Below are 17678 nucleotides of genomic sequence, written 5' to 3'. Positions count from 1 at the left end.
TACCCTTCCAGAGCACCTGAGATCACCCCTAGTTTTTTGGTGAGGTTCGTGTTGTTTATTCTTTAGTTTTCTATGTTGTGTCATGTGTGCTGTTGTTTGTTTGTCTTTTTCATTTTTAGCCATGGCGTTGTCAGTTTGTTTTAGATTTATGAGTTTGACTGTCCCTTTGGTATCTTTCGTCCCTCTTTTCTCAGCTGGGTTTTTTCCATAGTTTCTGGTGTCGTACTCTTATAAAACTGTCCCAGGTTATAAGGAGGGTTTGGGCTCCCATATTATGTATGTTTCAGTTCAAAGTCTGGAGAATGATGTTCAGTAGTTGTCGTTTGCTGCTGTATAGCATGCAAGTTTTTCATTTATAACTTTATACTTAACAAAATAGCTCACTATGCAGTATGGGTTTTGCTCATTGTTGAAGGTTGTTTAGTGACCTATAGTTGTTAACCTCTGTGTCATTTGGTCTTTGATGGAGAGCTTTTTTCCCCTCTCAATCCTACATCTTTTTTAAGAAACTATTAAAAGCAAGCCTATGTCTTCAAGTTTTTTTATTTTCAATTTACATAACAACTTCATTTGCCGTAATTTGATCAATGAAATGATGGATTTACAAATGGATGACAGATGAATATTTTTAACAATATTTTTTACAACAAATATAAATTAGTTATGAACAAAATAATTAAATCAGCAAAAAAAATAATGGATTAAAATGAAGACAACAATTCTATAGAAGAATGTTCTTAATTTGATGTCAGGAATTAAATAAAAACGTTTCTAAACATATTGCATGCAGTGGTTTCAATTATGTTTTTCCTATTTTTGAATAAACATTAGCAAACTGAACAAAATTTGAAGGATTCCATAAACCAATTCATTAGCTTAATTTTTGTTTCATAAATGGAATGAAACTGAACTGTCTACCATGTAAATTAGATAAAAATCATTGATTTATAATGGCTTCCTCATTTCTATAAGAAACTTGGAAATTTAAATACAATCCATTATTATAAAAAAAAATCGTGAATGATATATAAATAAGCATATAAAAATACAATACAAACTGAAATAAAAAGAATTAGATATAATAATTTTAAATAACTATTATAAAGTTAGGATTTCATTGTAAATTTTTTGGTAGATTTTAAAAACACATAAAAATGATTAAAAGATAAATAGTTTTGTCTTAAAATTATAATTGCCAGCAATTTCACAAAATTCAACGCAAAATAAAAATAAATTTTAAAGATCAATAGAAAAAGGTAATGTTAAAGATTTCAAATCCCCATAAAATTGAAAATGTATAAATGCAAATTATTTATGACATTCAAATGCACATATTTTATTTATCAGGTAGATTGGCAAGTAGAAAATGAATTAAATGCATAAAAAAACAGCAGCCTAACTTTCAAACACCTGGAATGTATACCTGTACAATAGTAAAAGAGTAAAAAGCTGGATTAAAAAAAAATGTAAATATATAAAAAGATTTCAAAATTTAATTTTTTTTATTTGAAATTGACTTTCAGATTTTTGCTGCTGATTATTTGAATAAAGGATTTCTTTTTCTTCTTACAAAACGTAACATGCAACAATCAAAAGAACAAAAAAATCAAGACAGGTAAAGTTTCTCTGACTATTCATACAAAATGTATGAGAATAAATGAATATTCATACAAAATGTAGGAGAATAAATGAATTTTTAACAGCATGAACATATATATCTAATAAAGATACTGCAAATTTCTGAATATTTTACTAGGAGCGTATTCTGAGATGTAATTTTCTTTGAATATAATGAAAAATTGAGGTGATTTACATGACAAGTTAATAGGATATGCATTTAACCTTTGTACCCCACAGTTTTAATGCCTGTGCTATTATAGATCCAGAGAAGTTAAATTTAGCCTTTGCTATTTCATAAATACAGAAATACCATAAAGTTGTCTCAGAATACAAAATTTATTTATGTCATAAATAAAGTTCTATAAAAAAATAATATTCAAAATACAAACAAGATTTTATACAGTCAGTGAGGGGGGATAAGACCTTTATCGGGACTCCGGGATCAAGAGTTTATAAGCTCAGGATTGCGGGATTGACCCTTTTGGGATCCAGGAATTCTTTTTTTCGAATTTCTGGATTTGGGATTTCAATTTATTTAAATTCGAGACCTCGGGATTTCATGTTTTTAAGCCTGGGATTTTGGGATCAGGACACCTCCTACCCTCCCTCGTCAGTGGTTGTAAATCAAAAATGTTAGTGTTATAAATACAATTTGAATGCACAGATAGCATGGATACTGTGTAAAATAATGTTAAATAGTATTTTCAAAAGAATTGTTTGAATTCATAATATTAGATATTCTTGATCAATGAGAACTTGTTTTGGTATACTCTTTTGAAATTATTACCCAGAAACTCCAGATTCTAAAACCATGGGTTTCTATGGCTACCAAATTGTTGTTGAAAAGACGAAAAACCAAAAAAACTATGAATTATTAGTTGCTATAGTTGAAAGAAGAATATATTGTAAAATTCAAATTTTATTAAATTTGCCATACAACTCTACCCTTTACACTGCATATTCACTGTGTATTCTGATAAAAAGAAACGACAATAAACATTTTACAAAAATATATTATGCATAGAATACCACAATCATAACATCTAAAACAACCTTTTTATAATTTGGACGGCTTCATATTAGCAGAGATTCAACAATTTATGCATAGAAAAATTAAAACATTTTCCCTAAAATCAACTTATATCAAAAACATCAGATCATTGCATTAAGTTGATGAATTTTCTTCTAAGTATGAAGAAATTGGACTGGATTTCTTTTCAACAAATTTTGCCTTTTCCTCATACATAAATATAGTAATCACAGTGGTGAACTTTGTGTTTCATTTGTTCTTCTGCACCAATTTAAAATCACATAAAAGTAGCAAAAATAAGAGTAGAACTCTTTTAAAATTCCCAGACACAATTCATAAAAAAAATTCACAACACTTTGCGCAAAACTGCTGAATTAGCTATTCATACGTTTTAGTAAATTTTCATTTTCTTCATTTAAGCAAAAAACTTTGAAACTTTTTATTTCTCAAGACCCCATCAGGGGTATGACAAATTTTCTTCTTTTTCATTTGATAAAATACACCAATTTTTTAAATTATAAAGAGAACTTTTATTCTATGAAATCAATTCCTCAAAACTTGACATAAAAATATTCCACCTATATAAACCTAAGTTATACCATCTGATATTATAAAATGAAATATATTTTTGTCTTTGCAAGTGTAATCCACACCCCCAATTAAACAATCATATAATAAAATTGGTAAACAAACGTAAAAATGTTATATGCTGCCAATATTTTAAGTAAAACAAAATCTATTCAACATATTACTACACCCTAAAAACTATTGTCCTTAGACTGGCCATATAGTTCCATGCCCTGTCACAACAAGTGATCTGATAGCATTTTTTGTCAAACTCAACGACAATTTTACTTCAGTCTTAATACTGTTGATTTGACAACAGACCAACTGCATTCTCTTTGTTTAAAGTAGTTAGAATAGTGTTTTCTTCACATCAACTCTCTCCTCCTAGTACAAACACTGTTCTCAAGGAAAATCTCTGTCTTCAATGACCGAGTCTATAATCCCAAAACTCTCTTTTCTTTGAATCAGCTGTCATAGAAACCGTTGTCCCAAATACTCTCCTGGAAAGGGTTGTCATAGAAACTCTCTTTCGACGTAAAGTGAGACTGTTTTACTGTTTTTCATCACACCCACAGCATCATCATGTTGAACATTATTAAAATCTTGCCCATTCACCTGCAAAAGAGAGAAAAATCAATTTTCAACTGTTGAATTGAAAAAGGTTTTCATCTTTGTCAATATATACTAATAATTTCAACACCAGAACATTTTCTTTTTGAAGATTATTTATGCTTTCTTACATATTATTTTTTTTTCTGAAGTATAGTTCTCTGCAATTTAGTTTGAAAAAGAAACCTTTTATATCTTAAATTAATAAACCTCCTTATGAATTGTAATTCAACAAGAATAACAAATTTTGTTTAACTAGTTTTAAAAAACTTTAGTTGTTCACTTCCGTAATTTAAAATAACAACACAACAACAAATGAATCCTTTTCTGAAGAAAACTTATTGAATGTCCTGTAAGAATAATATTGGATCTGATGTCTTAACTTTTTATGATTTTGGGTTTCAAAACTTTTTGTCTTGAGCATACCCTATAAATAATAAAGGTAATTCTTAAAATATGTGCTGTGCACACTGGAGTTAAAATATTCATGTTTAAATTTACCAAGTTTGTTTGTATGCTGAAAATTATTTTATCTACAGAATTCAGTTTGAATTTCTTAATTCATACTCAAAAAGAAAACTTCAAAATATAACAAAGTGTATACAAAATGCTATATACACCACTATGAAATATTTTAGCATCAAATAAATAATTGACATTTATGATTAGTATAATTTTAAAAACGTATAAATGAGTATAAGTTCAACAAAAAAATCAAACATTTCAGCAATCACAAACAAGCAATCATGTCCAGGAATGGCAGACAACAATTCTGGCAGTATACAATGTATCTTTTAAAGTTCCTACCACCTTTCCCTTCCAAACCCCAAAATACAAAACAAAATTTCAATCATTTTATTATTTTTTTCAATTACTAGTCATGCTAGAGAAACAAATAAATATTAATTTTAAAATTTAAAGACGAACACAGATGTTGTTAAAATTAAAAAAAATCTTTGAAATAATAGAAATTTCCTTAAAAATTATATTCTCCATTTAATAAAAACCCTAAAAATAATGAAAATTATTCATCTTACTGACATTTTGACTTTTGTAATATTCAGACAAGGAAAATATATAAATTATCTCCCTTTAATTTAATATTTCAATTGATGATAATATTTCACTATCTGAACAAAAATAAAGGATAAGGAACATTAGTGCCTGGTAAAGAGAATCCTTTAACCAGCAAAAAATATTTGCAAACCCCAAAAATCAATCACAAATGACCATTCATTTTAAATCAACTGTCCACTGTTAGAATCGTGATGATGGTACATTAGTAGGAATTACGATGAAACTAAAGATGTTACTATGTGAGCATTTCTTACTCTCATCCTCAGTGATAGGGTAAAAGAAATGAGTGTCAAAATGAGGGTGCTGTTCCCCATGCTGCAAATTAAATCATAGAGGAATTATGGTAGCAAAATTATCAGATTTTTATTAATTTATTGTAAAATTTGATTTTACTACAAATTTATAATTCCGCCATGCAGAATAAGCATACAAAACACACATAGCTATATTTTCTTGTTTCTGATTATTGTTCATGTTTTTGTATTCTTAATTATTGTAAGTTTTTTCATTCAGTCACATATCTTCACAGTATTTCTATCCCACTAGACTAGTAGTAATAATATTTTCAGAGTTTTAACATTAATGATCAGTGATTACTTGTAACACCACATCCCTTGTTCTTATAAAAAATAAATCTATACTAAAACACACAATACATACTGTTATTTCTACTAACTATCCATTATTTCCACTATTTTTTCCAAAATGTGCAAAAAGTAATCAAATTTTTCCATTTTTAAAAGATATTGACATCATCAATTGTGGTGGTTCATATGTAAGTAATATTGCTAAAATAATGTCTACCAAATTTTGTACAACTTATCTATTAAACAACTTTTTTGCACACTTTTGAAAGTAATAGCCAGCGTTTGTAACTACAATATTGTAGGTAATGTGAATGGTTAAGATCATTATTAAGATAATCTTTCAAAAAACAGACTGATAAAAAATTGTACCTCTAATAATTTATCTCCCGGTCTGAGTGACATGGTGGCAGGACCATCTGACGAGACTTTGGTTATAAATATACCCTGTAATTCAAAAAAATTATATATAAATATTTCATTTGTAAGAACAGGTAATGACACATGCAATAACTATGCATCAACTTCAAATGTTACAAATGTGGAAAATCAAAATTTAGCAATTTGATTTATTTACAAATTAGTTTTTAATTGACAAAAAACAAACTCATTAACTTTCTGGAGATGTGCATACACTTGTGACTTATGACTCTGCAATAGTAAATTTGATGCATTCAAATAATTTTTGAAGAGACCCTATTCTACTTAAGGATGTTTGCTCCTCTATTTTTTGAATTTTTGCCAGATTTTCAGAATCCTCTGGTTTTATCCATGCATTGTCATTAAAAAAAATTGCCCATTAACCCCTACTTTTCTTTTCATAATTTTATTACGTAAAGTTTAATAAGCCATATTTCAAAATCTTATAAAATCCTTGTTATTTTTTCGTACTTTTTAAACAAAAAATGTGCCAATGTTAAATGTAAGAAAAATCTAGAGAGAATTATTTCCCGCCAAATTTTCAACGGCTTATATCTCTCCATGTTTTTCTGCTTTTTTTGTTTCTTTATTCATATACTATCATCTCATAATAGTCTTTTAAAAAGCTTGTTATTTTTAAACAGAGTAGCAAACATCCTTAAATAGTATATCATCAGTAAATAAGTGGTTATAATCTTTGAAGAATATTTACCGTTATCATATTTCCTCATCTGACTTTATAAAATTAGGCATACATTTTGAAGCATTTAATTAACCCTTGAATTTAATTAATCATTTCTGTCATCGTGAATTGGTGTGTATCTAATATAAAATCCCCTTACGATCTTTCTACATCATCAAGAGTGTTTACTAAATATCTTTTACATGCAACAAGACTATTACTTTGCATCTCATCTCACACACATTCAAATTAGTATATCTAATCATACAATTATCTAAATTTTTAGTTCAGAATTATAATATTTCTATTGTAATTGTAACTTAGTCTAAACATTATGATTAGTAATTAAATAAGTTCATTATAAAATATGCAGTGACTCAGTCAGCAATGTCAAACAATCCAGGAGCTTGTCTATTCATAGCAAGTTTTTAAAGTATGCTCAGAATAGGCCTGATCTAATTTATAATGGTGTAACACATTTTGAGATTGGTTTCAACACATCACCCACTTAAGCTCTATTGCATTAGCCAGCATCAGTATCAGGTCTTAATTTTACGTAATCATGCATATATGCAGTACTGCCAGAAAAATAACAAAGATACTGTAAAACTGATATCACCTTTTCTACAATTAAGGTGGTACCTAACACTACAGGGAGATAACTCTGTAAAGTCAGCTAAACGTTTTAATTACATTGTGTAGTAAAAGGAATATTAAAGGAATATTAAGCTTCTCAATGATCAAAATTGGTGTCTGTCAAACTGCTATATAAGAAGTATATTTTTTCTGACAAAACGGTTGGTTCAAAATTTTTTGATTTTTTTATATTTTTGTTAAAGGGTCAAAGTAAATACTTTGACAAAATTTTATGAAAATTAAATGAGTCAAATTAATTTTAGTGGAAGTGTTGGATACCACCTTAAAGGGTGAATGAGAGCAAGTGATGCACTGTTTGTTGGTTTGATGTTTTATTGATGTATATCCTACAACTACTTTTATAAGTATTTGATAAAAGAACTTTTTTACAAACTGAAGACTCAGAAAGATGTCTGGTCTATGTTACATAATCTTTTTACAATTGTTGACGGCTCAGTTGCATACCTAACGCCTATGTCTCACATCTTCAACAATAGAAGGCGAGACAAAAATTGTTGATACTATTAAAAGTGACAACTGTATGTTTGTTATTGTAGATGACTTATCAATATAATTTATAAAGATTTTCTACAATTAATTTGGAATCATAAATATTAACCTAAAACTTTTAAAAAAAATCAAAAATATAAAATTAGTTTCCAAAGAATTTGTAAAACATTACTTTTAATAATAGAGCAGTTTAATTTTTTTAAAGCTTTTAAATGAAATTCAAAATTGATTTAATTTTAAAAGATATGGAGACACACCCATTTAGTACTTTACTTATATGCTTATTTACTTATGTTTATGGTCTATAACTGGCGATGGATTGTAAGCATTAGGATGTATTTCATTACAATACTTAAAATAGTTCAAATTGGGAGACGCATGTTCAATTTTGAATAATATTACTCGCTCATTAACTTATGTGTTTGTGAAAGAAAATTGCTGTAAACTAAATAAGTATTAGGATTAGGAGATCTTTGGACTAGCTATAGTTCGATAAACATGATATATGAGTGTAGTATGAACAACTCCATTTAGAAATGTAAATCTAAGGAGATATACTAAAATAAAAATTCTTTTGAGAATACTGCTGCCAACTAAAGAAAAACATTCAAGCTATGCCATTTTAATCTCAGAATGAATAATTCCCTTTTGGGACAAACTAGTTTGGGTGAGATTTTCAGTTTTCTCTGACTTTGACAATCTTGATCAGAAACTGACAATCTCTACCTGAAATGTCCCAGATTTCCCTGTTATGCAGTTACGCTAATGTTGTTTACTTTTTTTTATAGCTCTGATCACACAAGACTGCACAAATTGCAGGTGAGATTTCTTATCCACACCAGAAACAGAATTTTACCCTATATTGTCTGAGATTTTAGCACTCTTGTTCAGAAATGATACAAATATTACAAACAGATGAAATACATGAAAAGAAGCAATTAAATATGATGCCATATAATTAATCCAACTGAAGCATGCACTCTATTGGAGTTGAAATAAGACATTTTTTTTTTTAAATACATATAAGTAATAAAAAAAAAAAAAAATGAACAAATTACATATTGTACACCCTTAAAATGATACACTCATATCAAACTCTGATCTATCATCTACCTACTAATGAGTTATATTTTACAAATCACTTTCAAAGGATCTGTTTCTATATTATTTTCAGTTTATTTCCAAATTTCATAATTCAGAGGTTATCTCCCATTTGCATGATTTTGATTGAATTTGATTATCATGATTATCATGATTATTGTCACCAGGAAATGATTTTAAAAGAAATAAAATGGAAACATAAACAACTTCCAAAAGTTAAGAAATTGCTATATACATGTAAGAAATATTTTCTTCAAAAATAAATGTCTAAACTAATTGCAAACCAAAAATGGGAAATAACTCTGCACTGAAAATAGGAAATTGCAAAAATTGACTATTATATAAATCTAGAAGTCTAAGGTGTTATTATTACTACATTGAACTACAGTTGATGAAACTGGGAAATTTAAAATACATGCTTGTATGGGAGTTAATTAAAGTGATTTTTCTCAGATGGTGCATATGCAAAGTTCAGAATCAATGCTCAAAACCAGACTAGCTAAGAATCAAAATCTATATTTTTCATCAATTTTAGTATTCAACAGTTAGTGTCTTGTACACAGGTTATTGCTTTTACAAAAATAAGCAATGAACATTCTGATGAAGGTAAATCCAGAAAAAAAAACTTCAGATACATGAAATTTAAAATTTATTCTTTTATTTTATGTATTAATTTCAAGTCCAATAAATATTGATAAAGATATAAAACAACAAATATACACATTATCAATGATGGATACAAAAATGCACACCCTGATTTATCCAGGATTTAAAAGTACCCCATCCCTTCTTGGGAATTTAATTTAAAAAAAAAATAACACTGATATAAACATGATAAAAGTTACAAAATATGACCAGATGTAGGATGATACCCACCACCGTGATATATTAGCAGATATTAGTCCACAAAGTGAAAAAGTTAAAGGTTAGGAGACACTCACATTGTCATCTGGTCTGTAAGGGTTCCCTTGGGAACCAATGCCACCTGCGATGCTAAAACCTAACCCCGGATTCTTTGTTATTGCAACATGGAACTGTAAATATATATTGTCGTTTATTTTATTGAACCGAACGAAATTAAATAAATTAACCATAAATAGAAATGGACACTTGAATGGGACAGGAAATTTTACCCTCCTCCCCAATAATTTTGAGGGACTCTTTAAACATTTGTTTTACGTCTAAAACTAAACAAATCCTCATGTTAAAATATTTTCAAGAATTTGAATTGTATTTTTGTTTCTCCATTTACCATGAAATTGATGCATTCATTTTTCATTTGTACGATACAATTATCCCCCATTTGTGGCATTAGCATTAGGGTTCTGCAATATAAAGCTGTTATGAGACTTTTATTTTTATGCCCCACCTACGATAGTAGAGGGGCATTATGTTTTCTGGTCTGTGCGTCCGTTCGTTCGTTCGTCCGTCCGTCTGTTCGTTCGTTCGTTCGTTCGTCTGTTCGTTCGTCCGTCTGTCCCGCTTCAGGTTAAAGTTTTTGGTCAAGGTAGTTTTTGATGAAGTTGAAGTCCAATCAACTTGAAACTTAGTACACATGTTCCTTATGATATGATCTTTCTAATTTTAAAGCCAAATTAAACTTTTGACCCCAATTTCACGGTCCACTGAACATAGAAAATGAAAGTGCATGTTTCAGGTTAAAGTTTTTGGTCAAGGTAGTTTTTGATGAAGTTGAAGTCCAATCAACTTGAAACTTAGTACAAATGTTCCTTATGATATTATCTTTCTAATTTTAATGCCTAATTATATTTTTTATCCAATTTCACGGTCCATTGAACATGGAAAATGATAGTGGGAGTGGGGCATCCGTGTACTTTGGACACATTCTTGTTCAGACTATTATAAAGGAGACAAACTTAAGTTAGTGGATTTTAAAAGCAGTTGTGAAAATGATACAAAATGAGATGATAACAAATAAAGACTATACTTCACACAAGACGTATTATTTGAGGCAATTGTTTAGGTTGATGTACCATCATATGCTTCACACGACAAAGGTTACTTCACACAAGACATATCATTTGTGGCAATGTTTTTATAGATGTTTCATCAACTTTTGAATTTCAAGTGATGGCATCATTTGGAAATAAACTTTTTTGGGGAAGTTTTGAACTATTCTCAACCAAAACTACCTCTATATGTTTAATTGCTACCAGAGATGAAAAAAAGAGTTGAACAAAACAAAAAATTGAGTTTCCAAAAAACTTCCTTGTGCTACAACTATTAACTACAAATTCATTTTACAAATAAAATTTAAAAGCATTTGAGCCAAAGACCACTGGCCAAAATGTAGATAATTTTGACTGCCAGAGATAACCTATTTTTATATAAAGCTTTAAAAATTGCCTACAAAATTACCTGCCTAATGAAGCTGAGTTGTAAAATAAAAATTTAAGACTAATTCATACATGTATTCAACACTAACCTTATCATATTTCTTTGAATTCTGTGTATACACTGGTACAGATGAGGATGAGGCTGATGATGAATGATCTGGTGTTGCCTCCCTTGATGGGAAATCTTTTGCGTTTGGAGTTGAATAAGTGTATGAGGATGGATCAGGTGGTGCTCTAGATGGGGGTGGCATGCCATACCCTGCATAACAGAATAGAACATGCACATTTTTTATCCCATGAACATGATCTTTTCATTCAATATTACAATGATAACTTATTAGATGCAGAAATATGATAAATGTTCAAACAAGTACCTATTTGTGTCTATCATTGAGTAGGAGTAGATCTCAACATATATAGCACACACACACATTGACACACAAAACATTCTGAATTAACGAAAGCACATGCACAAAGATCATGTCTTGCGTCAAACTCAATTTAATTGTATTGAAAAGCAGAAATGTATAAATTACATTGTATGATCATTCTTTCGGAGAAGACTTGCATTTCATTCGTTTTTTTTAATACAGTAGATACCTCAAGACATGCGAGTTAAGCGATATATGTGAAAGACAAATACATCGTATATACAATATTATAATCATAATAAATACACAGGTTTTGCATATTTTTTGAGTGTAAGGTCATCATGCATTTATACCATTTCTAGTGCAAAGTTCATATTATACTTTAGGGTTCTCAGATATCAATTTTTATTAAGGGCATAACGGACGGTGTATATCTTATTCATGTATCTATTTAACAACAATTTTCAATAGAGATAACTATGCATATCACATTGTCTTTCTGTTTACCTTTGAGAGGTATTTTGTTGTATTTGAACATTTACATTTTACTTAGAATAATCCCTTTAAGGTGGTACCTAACACTTTCATTAAAATTAATTTGGCTTGTTTAATTTTCATAAAATTTTGACAAAGTATTTATTTTGACCATTTAACAAAAATATAAAAATATCAAAAAATTTGAACCAACCATTTTATCAGAAAAATTACACTGGTTATATAGCAGTTTGACAAATACCAATTTTGATCATTGAGAAACTTTATGTGCCCTTTACAACACAATGTAATTAAAACGTTTAGCTGACTTTACAGAGTTATCTCCCTGTAGTGTTAGGTACCACCTTAATACACACCCATGACAAAAGAAATGAAGTTAATCAAATGATCATAAACAAATGATTTACATTCTGAACTGATTCCAATTATCTCCCTTTTTCCACTGTTTGAAAAAAATCATTATACATTTAATAATCAATTAATTCAGACTTCCTGCATATTTCTTTGCATATTTCTTCCAAATAAGAGTCATCTGAGAACCTTGAAGTATTTTCATATGACTAATTCTATAAAAAAAAATGTGTGAAATGTATACAAGACCTTATGCACATATAACATGTATAACAAACGAAAATGGCTCAAATTTTCAGAAGTATACAGGCTTAATAGGTAAAGGGTGTTCAATTAACATACAAGATGTATTTGATGTTTCTGAATGAACTGGCATAAAAACACCTGGAAAGTAAAATGTAATGTAAGAAATATTTAATCTATATAAATTATCAGGAGTATGGGATTGTCAATGATTGTCTGAAGTCTAATCATTGTTAATTAAAAAATAATCTTGTTACACCAATTCAAATTCATTCTCAGGTAAACTTCTGTAAATTAAAATGACTTAATGCTTTTAATTTAAACGCATATTTTATATCAATTTTCACTAAGATCAAAGTAAAAGCAGCTCTATAACATTTTTGTTAAGATTGTAAATAATGCTTAAAATAATGCATCATAATCTTCAGGGTGTAGAGAAATTGCTGTAATAGGGATAATGAAATTAGCACATTTCCTGTAAGAATTAAATACTATTGTTCAGAAAGTTATTTTTTTTCCAGAATATGTTTTACCTGAGTATTTAGATGGAGAATCAGTTTGATCCAAGTGTAATTGATGATAGCCACTATCTGTAGAACTCGAGACTTGTGACACCTGAGAAAGAGGATCATCGGACTTGTACATCTCGACATCATCATATGTTGACATCACAGGGTTACGACTATCACCAGGTTCAAAAGATGACCCTGAATTATAGGGGTCATAATAATGTTTATGTGAATGATTGCTATCGTTTGGAGAATTCCGATGACTACTTTGTTCACGGCTCCCATAACCTGATTCTCTCGGTGAGTCCCTAGAATTTCGCCTCTCATCACCTGCAACTGACCCTGGTGTCCTTGACCTCTCAGGGTTGGTCTGAGATAATGGAGTCATACTCCGTTTTGACATTTCTGGAGTCCGTAAATTTTCATTTGTGATATAACTAGCACTATACACATTATTTCCGTAAGAAATGTCATTTTGACGATTATTTGATTGATGTTGGTTACCATGGTAACCTTGGGTCCGATGTTCATTTTGTCTATCACAGTTTTCAGTATTTGGGACTTCATTGATTCGTTGATACATAATCGGAGAATTACTAGGCCTTTTGTCATAATTATATACACCACCAAATGGAGAAGTCCTACTTGGAGTCGGAGGTAATTTTCTCACTGCTCCTGCCCCCTGCAGATAGGGAGGGGCAGGTTTGTAGGGTGGTGGTCTATCAGTTGGAGAACTATTCTGTTGTGTCTAAAGTAAAATGGGAGAGTACAATTAATATCATGAATAAAGACATACATACAAGAACTTATGATTAACAATATTTAGCATGTTTAGGTTTATCTATTTCTTAAAAGCTTATTAAAATTGAAAATTGAGGACTTCAAGCAGCCTGATTAGCTTGCAACCCTAAACAGTTGGCTATGTTGACAAAGTCTATTGTTTTATTGCCCTTTCAAGGCATGATATTACATAAAGATAATATTTTATCTAGCATCTGTAGAAAACTACCCATCTTCATCATCTTGGTCATTGTTGGTATACATGGTATAGTTAAGTATGTTGTAATTAAAGATAGCATAGACATATCTTATGGTCAAAGACATAGAGCTATTATCCTAATGATTGTAGTTTAAAGGTTTGGTTGGCTAGCTTGCTTACCTACCTACCCTTCAAACTTCTATTATGAAAGTATGCAAGAAAAGCATTAAAAATAAAATAGAACTTGATAAGGAATAGCAAATACTCATGCGTTCAATAAATACCATGTATTTTCATGTGTATCAATTTTTTCAATGTTTTAACAGCTACGTCATTCGATCTCTTTTGGAAAAGTTGTCCAATTAGCAACCATACTACATATTCTTATTTCTATATAAAATGCCATTTGAACATGGACCCAAGTAACAAATATAAAACATGATCTTAAATTCCTAAATACAAACAAAAGGCATTAACTGTACTTACCCTTCTCGGATAGTTCTGAGACGGCACATTATCATTATACATATCTTTCCTCCAATCAGAAGCCTCATTATCGTCATTATTACTTCCACTAGCACTATTTGACCTTGACCTTGAGGTATTAAATGTGAATCCTGATGGAGGGTCAGATGAGACGGGAGTACTTTGGTCTATAATTTTACTATGATGAAATTGACTTGGCGATGGGGGCTGATATGACAGAGTTGATAAATTTTTGTTTTCAACAGCTTTTTGACTATTGTGTTGCAACTGTTGTGAATACAGATCGTCATTTCGTACAACTACACGTCGATTATGAGACAATTGTGGAGTCCTATTCACATTTTCACCTTGAGGTGTCCGATTGAAATTTTCTCCATAAGGAGACCTATTCACATTTTCACCTTGAGGTGTCCGATTGAAATTTTCTCCATAAGGAGACTGATTCACATTTTCAGCATGTGAAGCCCTATTCAGAATTTCGCCATGTAAAGATTGATTCACATTTTCAACATGAGGCGTCCGATTCACACTATTATCACCGAGTGGTGTCCGACTAGCACTTTCAAGCTGTGTTTTCATATGCCCAAGATCAGCTTGATTAGGTCTATTCATATTTTGAGGATTACTATTTAAATTATAAGGAAGACTATTAGATTTAGACTGACTACGTAAAGGCTGCTGTTGCACCCTGTAGGCAGTATTTTGTGTCCGTTGAGAATATCCTTCAACATCACTAGAATATCCATCTTTACGCCTTGGTTTACAAGGAGTCACTGTTATATCACTATTACCGCCATACTGTGCTAACATTTGCTGCCTACTGTATCTCGTTACACCAGACTCACTCCTATAACCCGTATCAGAATCGTAATCTCGATGACTTCGATGTTTTCTATTTTGTGATTGATTCACTGGAGCATATCCATACTGAGAAAATGACTTGGCAAGTTCATTAGGAGATGCATATGCAAATCCTGGAGACTGCTGGGGTTTACCTCCCCTTGAATAATCCTGATTTTGTGTCGAAACATTTGGATTTGATCCATATGCTGAATTAGGACGAGAGTTTTCTCGTCCAGAAAATCCCCCATCATCCTCTTCTGCTCCATTCATCTTCTTTCCTTTACCTGGAACTAAAATAATAGAGTTGTGTTTATAAACTATGCTAAAATATTCTGCAGACATTACTATTGATCACTTTAAAATAATTTAAATGTTTAAAATTTTGTTTAACACTTAATAAAGTAATGGTTTCTAGTTTTTTTTTTTTATGAATTCTATGTTATGATCATTCAAATCAATTTTTATTTCATGAATTCAATAATTTTTTCTCTTGATTGTTTTAAGACATAGGCCATATTAGAAGACAACGTTTTCAAGACTCCTCGACCCCCCCCCCCCCCCCCCATTGGCATTTAAACAAATTTTGTAATTGATTTTGTACTGCCAGAATATTTAAAAAAAAAAAAACTGCAGATGATTATTTCTAAGCATTTAAAACTCTTTAAAATGCTTGGAAATTCAAATTGAAAAGAGATTTATATGGAGTCTAAACTCATGACACTACAAACCTCTCTCTTATGTACATGAAGAAATACTGCAATTCACATTTGAATTCACATTGAACCATCTTACACAGCGAAAATGCCCTTATCTCATTTATAAATTCATTATTGCCTCATGTATTAATTTGACATATCTACGGAAGAAAACATACCTTTCATGGGAACTTGTGGAGGCTTACAATCAGGAGTTATCTCCCCACTATGACGCTTTGTCCTCTCTTTAGATAATCTGACCTGTGACAAGTCAAGTGTCAATTCCTGTTCTGCTGAATTCCCTCTGTGGTGCATTCTAGCTTTATCTTTGGCAAGCTTTTCCTTAAAAAAAATATAAGATAATTTTATTTTCATTTTATTGTTTTTCAAATATATTTTTTTCAAACAGATGAACTCACAAAATCTTAAAATTCAGAACTTTCTATTTGACAATTTGCATATATTTGTTTTTTAATCTATAATGGCTGGTGTCACAGTCTTCTATCACAGAGAGTGCTGAATGCACACAAGTTTAATGCAAGAACAAAATAGACTCGATTCCAAGGCCAAATGCACACAATTTCATTTAAATTGTTGTCTTTATGAGTTCTGTTATAAGATTTAAACACATCTATAGGTTGGTTAAATTAACTTGAATTAATAAATTGTAGTCAGTTGCTTTATTCTTAACAATTAGTTAGGGTCTAAATAGGACTCCTATCCCTGTATTGGTTTAAATTCTTGAACAGCCCTAATTCAAGTTTCATGATGATTTTTCTATATTAGCATATCAAATTTTAGTACATTAATTGTACTTACAAACAAAAAGCATATTTCAAAAAATTTAGAAAAATCATTTCAATTATCATCATATTTAAAAAAATTCCCTGAAAATGGAGCTAAAGACAAACGAGACCAATTCAAAGTAATCAAAGTGTAAGATGTAAGTTACAATGACTGTAGAAATGATTTACCAAGCTGTTCTAACTTCTATACAAGGAGACCAAATAAGCTGAAATATTTGCGCGTTATTCAGTGTGCACCAAATTTTTTATGTTATTTCTTCATAGACAGAAAAAATATTACAGTCATTTCTTATAATTTAATTCTAAATTCCATTTTAAACCGTAGAAAACCATAAAAAAAACGTTGATGACGTCAAGGTCACATGACTAAATTATGTCTATTGGCTGATAACAAAATAACGTCAGCCAATCAGAAGATGCGTTACATCCAAAATTAAATTATTGATGTATAACTAGATATTTTTGACAAATTAAAATATATCATCTGAGGTCAAAACAATATGTGAAGTAGAAGCTATAGATATTGTTCCTTACTTTGTCATAACGGTAAAGTCTATGTGTCTCATGTAATGAAGGAGAAGATGGTTTGGTGATTCTAGCTTCTCTGACATGTATATCGTTGAGGTCAGCTCCTCCTGTTGGTGACACCTAAAATAGAGATTACAAATATTTTCTTTTTATCTTATATTACAAATGCAAACTGTAAA

General features: G+C 30.1%; 1 protein-coding gene across 4 annotated transcripts in view; it reads right to left on the bottom strand.

Moving 5' to 3' along the window:
• Positions 1-525: 525 nt before the first annotated feature.
• Positions 526-17678, bottom strand: part of LOC143081712 (uncharacterized) — a 77310-nt gene continuing 60157 nt past the window's right edge. For 3 of the 4 annotated variants that reach the window (XM_076257458.1, XM_076257453.1, XM_076257466.1), the window contains 8 exons: positions 17506-17619; positions 16345-16507; positions 14628-15760; positions 13187-13910; positions 11283-11452; positions 9778-9870; positions 5860-5934; positions 526-3832 (listed from right to left, as the gene is read on the bottom strand). In XM_076257458.1, the coding sequence (XP_076113573.1) occupies positions 3731-3832; positions 5860-5934; positions 9778-9870; positions 11283-11452; positions 13187-13910; positions 14628-15760; positions 16345-16507; positions 17506-17619 (2574 nt within the window). In that variant the 3' untranslated portion in view covers positions 526-3730. The remainder of the gene's footprint in view (positions 3833-5859; positions 5935-9777; positions 9871-11282; positions 11453-13186; positions 13911-14627; positions 15761-16344; positions 16508-17505; positions 17620-17678) is intronic. The other variant, XM_076257462.1, reaches the window with a different exon arrangement.

This window comes from Mytilus galloprovincialis, chromosome 1, assembly GCF_965363235.1.
Source record: "Mytilus galloprovincialis chromosome 1, xbMytGall1.hap1.1, whole genome shotgun sequence".
Taxonomy (NCBI): Eukaryota; Metazoa; Mollusca; class Bivalvia; order Mytilida; family Mytilidae; genus Mytilus; species Mytilus galloprovincialis.
Note: the sequence above shows the minus strand (reverse complement) of the source record. Positions and strands in the feature narration are given on the sequence as shown.